General features: G+C 41.8%; 1 protein-coding gene across 1 annotated transcript in view; it reads right to left on the reverse strand.

Annotated features, from left to right (window-relative positions):
- LOC103154342 (ryanodine receptor 2-like) overlaps positions 1-6,682 on the reverse strand; it is a 68,069-nt gene that overhangs the window by 7,376 nt on the left and 54,011 nt on the right. Inside the window, exons 14-23 of the mRNA XM_016662651.1 lie at positions 5,459-5,594; positions 5,271-5,366; positions 4,436-4,554; positions 4,046-4,179; positions 3,603-3,844; positions 2,023-2,215; positions 1,490-1,694; positions 1,052-1,156; positions 685-788; positions 64-147 (exon numbers count right to left, since the gene is read on the reverse strand). Coding sequence (XP_016518137.1) covers positions 64-147; positions 685-788; positions 1,052-1,156; positions 1,490-1,694; positions 2,023-2,215; positions 3,603-3,844; positions 4,046-4,179; positions 4,436-4,554; positions 5,271-5,366; positions 5,459-5,594 — 1,418 coding nt within the window. The remainder of the gene's footprint in view (positions 1-63; positions 148-684; positions 789-1,051; positions 1,157-1,489; positions 1,695-2,022; positions 2,216-3,602; positions 3,845-4,045; positions 4,180-4,435; positions 4,555-5,270; positions 5,367-5,458; positions 5,595-6,682) is intronic.

A 6,682-nucleotide genomic window follows, 5' to 3' on the forward strand; every position in this document is an offset into this window, starting at 1 on the left:
ATATACAGTAAATGAAGTGACCTGCTTTTCAGCTACTATTGACAAATTGTGGGTATGACTCACGTTGGTGATAGTTTCATGCTCTTTACTTTTTCAACAGCATGTTCATCTGCTAATCCAACATGGCATCCCAAAGCAAGTAAGGTTCTGCAACACAGAGAATTTTAATCAATAAAACATTTCAAGTTGATCTTTTATTTTCCTGAGGTATAAATATGACACAGACAGTTGTTTTGGAAATTCATTGGAAAGTGAAAGACCATCCAATGAATTCATTTCCTGCTTTGATCGTCACAAAGCAGGAAATTAATACAACACTTATATTCATAAATGAACATGTTTACTACCAGACGCATAATTAAAATGTTTAGAACAACTGAAAGCAGAACTAAAGGCTTCAGAAGACCTCAGTTTATTTTGCAACCGCACACAATGAGAAGGATGATAAGGTTGCCAAAAAACTTTGAAAGTTAGACAATTGAAGGAAAGAGTGGTAACTTACACTTACCATAAAAACAATTTTTTATAAGCCTTTAAGCACATCTTTACCAGGATAAACTAAACACATGCAAGTATTTTCAGAAGTATTTCCACTGAAGTTTTATCTAGAAGTGCACTGCCCCTGTCAGAACTGGATGCCACTCATAGGTATTTCAATTAAAGCAGCGTCTGCAGCTGCATTACTTTAGAGTCTCCAGAGACATTTGCAGGTTGTAGCTTCGTTCCTGTTCAGGAAGCTTTGAAAACTCCACTAAGCAGGGGTGCTGCCTCTTGTTATCGTCTCGCACCTGCAATTCACACAAAAATGAACAAATTATCACATATAACATCTGGTCCCACAGCCATGACTCTTGCAGTATGTTAGCATTTATGTAAAAAGGATGAACATGTCCAAGAGCTCAAAATTAGTTTTGAGCTCTTGGCCAAAATTAAACACACATTTATTAATTTGACTTCCAGAAAAACTTTTTACCCTTGGCCATTAAAACCTGCCTTTCCAACCACCTTAACCACAGAACTGACTGAATAAGACTCATGTCTCCATACTCACCACACCGTACATCCAGCCCAGTTCAATCTTGTTCATCACCCACAGTTCATGGATGTTTTCTGCAAGTTTCTCCCTGATTCTCTCCAAGTGAGATGGCAGAACAATCTAAGCAGACATACACGCACACAGGGGGCTGGGCCATCAGCTTTCAGTCACTTCATTGATTGGGTGTAACAAGGCTTTAAAGCAGGGGTCTCAAACTCCAGTCCTGGAGGGCCACTGTCCTGCAACTTTTAGATGTGCCTCTGATGCGCCACACCTGAATAGAATAATTAGGTCAGTGGCAAGGCTCAGGAGAACTTATCTACACAAAGAGGAGGTAATTAAGCCATTTCATTCCAGTGTTTTGTACCTGTGCCACATCTAAAAACTGCAGGACAGCGGCCCTTGAGGACGGGAGTTTGAGACCCCTGCTTTAAAGCATTATTTTGTCACTACCTGGCTGGTGTCCACAGGTGTGGGTGTGAATGCGGCCTGGCTCAGAGTGACAGTGGGTCCTAGCAGGTCTCTGGCTACAGTCTGGTCCTGGCTGGCCTCCAGTTTGAGTTTCTCCCTGGGCAACACTGCCTCAAAACAGGGAGCATAGCCTGAAGGAGGAAGGAATTTGAACTCTCCATGACGCCCCCCGAGGAGAAAACGCACCCTGCAGGGTCATGGGTGACAGGAGGGACGTTTACAAGCTTGAAAGAAATATTGTGGAATCATGAAATTTAACTTATAACAACTTATAATAATTTAAAGTAATGGAGCTCAGCTCTAAATTCCTGGGCTTGTATAACACAGTACTTGTTGAAATGGAAGTTGAATGTAGGTTTGAAGTACAAAATCGGGTTGATGTTATATCTAAGTCTGTCATAGAAACCTGCCTACCTTTTCACACTCAGTGACATATTATGCAGTGGCCACATACTGGCACATACTAATGTGTTAGATTGTAATATTGTGAAAAGAATTTCCATTTAAACACTAACTTGACCCCCGCAGAGAAACTGGCCACAGGAAAGAAAAGGCCCTCTGAGTTGAAGTTCTCAAACATGCCCTGAACGGGCTGGCCGTTGATCCTGAAGGAGATGCTGGGAATGCTCAGGTCCAGGCAGCAGCTCACCACATCTTCTGAACGCAGCAGGTGCTGATTGGGCGATGTAACAGTCCGTGCAATGCAGCCTGCACAGGATCGGTGGAGAGACAGATTCAGCTCACATTAAGTCAAACATCTGACCTGGATCATATAAAACAAGAGCTCTGCCTCAGCTGGCTGGGACATACAAACATAGACTTGTGATATTTAAATGTGCTGCTGGAGCTCATCACCTCAGTGCTCCACTGTGTGGCTCATCTACTTCACCACTGCATTTACTAAAACTCTGTACATCCACTGACACCACACATCTCCATACCTGTCCAGGTAAACCTGGTCTGGATGGAGTTGTCATCCAGACCAGCTGTGCTCTCCATCTCTCCTAGTTTCTTTCTCTGTTTCCTCAGTCATCACCTCCTCAAAGTTCTCCTTCCATTTTCTTACCACAGTTTTCTCATTTACTGACACCCACCTGCTCTACATTCCCTCCAGCTCTTTCCCTCTGCCCAGCTAATCAGTGCAGATCCTTTTCACTGACTGTCTAACCTCTCATAGAGCTCATCAGAAGTCTTCCCCTTTGCTGTTGCTACAGCTCTCTATCCTAGGCATCTAATCTCACAGAAGCCCAGTCTACTTCCTTCATCTTTTTGACTATCCCACCATATTTCCTTGTTCTTCCTCTGATTACATTCAGCACTTTTTTATTTCACCACCAACTTTCTATTTTGGCTTGAAGTTGAACCACATACATTCCTATCAGTTTCTCTGACCACCTTAGCTGTCCTTTCCAAGTTCTTCACTAACTTGTCCCTGAACTTTCTCAAACACTTCTTCAGCTTCCAGTGTCTCTGCCTATACTCTTTTTCTCCTCTTTGTTTCCATCTACTGTCCTATGTTGCTTTACTATACTCTCCCAGTAAGATTTTATAATCTCAGAGACTCTAAACCTCTCCTAAATATTCGTCACAAACTGTTCTTTCCTTCTTCATTGTGGTAAAGCAGTTTGATGAACCCTCAGAGGTTCCTGCTCTGGCTTTCCTTCCTTCCATTTGGTCTCCATGTTTAGTCTGCTAGCTCTCTGCCTCACCTGTCATTGTCTCTACTCTAACCTCTACAATGCTACCTTTCATCTGGTCTTGTTGCCCCTGAACATGCTTTCGTTCTCATCATTTCTCAGCACGGTATGCTGTTTGATAGAATTCTTTTATTTCTTGTTTTTTCAAAAAGATAACCAAAGTTTTTGTCACATTGTCCATCTGAGCCTCTCTTCAAAGGCCAAATTAGATATAAAAAATAAAGAAATAAAGCTAAAAGATGATTATTTTTTATTTGTTGCTTGCCTTTATTTTTGGTTAGGTGGTTTAGTTTATGAACATATTTACAAATCACTGTACATGGTTACTATTCTGAAGAACAACATGAAATAATGTTTTTTCTCATGCTGCATGAACAGGTTATGATCACAATGCTTACCTGACCACAGGTGAAGTCCATCGAAGCCGTAGGAGTAGAGATCGTCACCCACCCCATTGCCTCCCCAGCCCTCCCCTCCACTGGGGTACGGCGCATAGCCACTGGTGTTGGCCCAGCCAACCCTGAGGTGAGTGGGTTCAGACGTGACAAATGGCACCGTCTGATCCACAATAAGTTCATAGTACCACTTTCTATACTGGGCAGAGCCATCACTGACACCCAAGAAGATATTTGGGCGCATACTGTTGAGAGAAATAAAGCAGACAGGAAGATTAGAAAACATAAAGACAACAATGATATGAGGAAGAGTACTGAAGGTACAACTGGATTTGTTTCTTTAACCTCCACAAAAAAATGTCAAAAATGTTTCAGTTCACTGTAGTCAGTTCAATTTTCTGTGTGTGTGTGTGTGTGTGTGCGTGCACATGCTTGTGTGTGTATACCTGCTTACGTGGTTGATAAGGCGGGTCTGCAGCAGCAGATCTCTTCCTGGCAGCAGGTTATCACAGATCAGGTGCTGGTTGGAGCGCACTGCCACGCCATTACAGACACACAGTGAACACAACACGTCTAGGACCTGGTCAGCACCAACAGACCACAGATTAGCTCTCCTTTCTTCCCCAAGCTGAATCAGTACATTTAGGTCACTTCAGGGCATTTATCTGAGTTTTCATTACAAACATTTTAAACATATTTTTGTCTGTTGAACTTAGTATAAGTCTGTCTAAATAAGCACTTACAAGGACTACAAGGACCTCCAAATTTCCAAATGCACACGAGAAGCTTTAGGAATTTGATTATGTCATTTATAATCTTCTATAGTGGTGAACTACCTTATGGTTGCGTCCATGCTTGTCCAGAAGAGAAATGATAGATTTGATGTGTCCTTCTTTGATTATGTTTAGGGCTTCTGGGCTTTCCACCAGCACACAATGAAGCACCTCCAAGATACCTAGCAAAAAGAATCAATTAAACAATCTTTAAAATCTCAGGAACTGCTGACACAGGGAAAAGTCCACAAAATAAGGCAATCTAGTTCTAGGTTTGTTGGTTTCACAACAGAAACTGACTTGGAAACATGTCGTTTCCAAATCACAGTTTTCTGCTTTGCATGCATTTAAATCCTTCTGGTTTCACTATGAACAAAATGTCGTCTCTTGCCTTCCTCCATCTTTACTCTTCAAAATTGTCCAGTGAAGTTTTGGAAACTTTAGATATAATCAACATTGCTTAGTTTTCTTGTTTTTTTCAGTATTTCTCTAAAGCTTTATCTTGGTTTGTGATCCGAGTACAACATTTTTAGCTTAGTGAGTTTGGTGTTCACTTCTATAAGCAAGTCCCAGAGTTCTTCCTCCAACTGTGAAGCACAGCTGGAGCCGCAGACTGATTTTAGATTCCAGGGTACTGATGACTTTTTTTGCCCAGCTGACTTCCAAACATCGAGGGTTTCCACAACAAGATGTTAAAATAACTTTCTACTCTAGAAGAAAATGAAAATGCTTAATTAAGTTGGACTCTGAAATGTATCATCTTATCTTAATAATTAAGTCTTGTTGTTCCATGTTGTGAAATCCTCACAAAGCATCAAGCCCGTTTCTTTTTCTCCTAGATCAAATTTTTGTCCTCACCAAGCGTACACACGTCTTGCTGAAGTTCAAGCTGCTGTACCTGAAGAAGCTTCCAGTCGCTCCAGTCTGCTTATCAGCCAATCCAGAGAGCCAGAAAACTGAGCACAGTTTTTCCTGTTTCCCCGGATCAGTGCAGCTTGAAACAAGAAAGGAAGGTGGATTAGACAAGATGTCAGCAGAGGCTGCAAGTGTGTAAAGCTTGTCCACATCTATGTATACTGTGTGTACCCAGCAGTTGATACAAGGAGTTGAGGATGGAGCTCCAGGCCTCTGCAGCCTCCCTTCCAACCACCTCAGCAAAGTGAGCTGCACTGCTGTACACATGGAGACGATCAATACACTCCAGCACCAGGCTGATCATCCCCTACACAAACACAAGGAGTTCAGTTTTCTCTTTTTCACTAAAGGCATCAGACAGTACTTATGGCTGGGCTACTACGTAGCAACAGATTGCTTTCTTCAGAATGATGAGCTGTAGATTTTCTATTTTATTTTCTGCTTCCTGGATTTTAATATCATGATCAGAGTTTTATTTTGTTGCTGGGGCTAAACATGACAAAAGGGGAGAAACACACAGCAAGACCCAAATACAGTAGTGTATTGTTATTATTTACATGTCTGGTGTGGTGAAGAAAGAGCTGAGCATAAAAGGGAAGCTCCTTTTTCATTTCCGTTCAGAGCATCACCTGAACAAAAGACCAGGTTCCCTCTTGGGATGCTGCAGTGGCACAGGGGTAAAGCACTACTATGGCAGTCCGTTTTGACATAAGATCAGTTTCATCTGACTCTGCGTAATTACATTCTAGATATCTCAAAATGCATTTTGACTAGATAAAACTACATTTTGACTCTCCATAATGGTCATTTAAAATATCTGCATTTATAGTCTGGCTTAGCAGGAATAATAATTCAAGATATCTTCAATTACATTTTGATGAGTCAAAATTCCTTTTAAGATATCTCAAATGACGTTACCGGATTTTTCATTTGATGGGACACATATCTGTAATTACAACTTAAGATGTTTTGAACCTAATTATGACTAGTCAAAATTATATTTTTAGATATCTGAATGAAGAATCACATGTAAACCCCTTAGTGCTGCTACTGAGCTATCCAAACGGTTACCTGCACAATTTTAGGTTTCCCGCACAAAATTGTCAGAAAATGCCACAATGTAGAAAGAGCAGCAGTGTGGCATCTGTGGAATCTGTGGCATCGGTGGTATCGGTGGTATCGGTGGTATCTGTGGTATCGGTGGTATCTGTGGTATCTGTGGCATCTGTGGTATCTGTGGCATCGGTGGCACCTGTGGCATCTGTGGCATCTGTGGTATCTGTGGCATCTGTGGCATCTGTGGCATCGGTGGTACCTGTGGCATCTGTGGCATCTGTGGTATCTGTGGCATCTGTGGCATCTGTGGCATCGGTGGTACCTGTGGCATCTGTGGCA

The sequence above is a fragment of the Poecilia formosa genome, unplaced genomic scaffold, assembly GCF_000485575.1.
Source record: "Poecilia formosa unplaced genomic scaffold, Poecilia_formosa-5.1.2 Scaffold382, whole genome shotgun sequence".
Classification (NCBI taxonomy): domain Eukaryota; kingdom Metazoa; phylum Chordata; class Actinopteri; order Cyprinodontiformes; family Poeciliidae; genus Poecilia; species Poecilia formosa.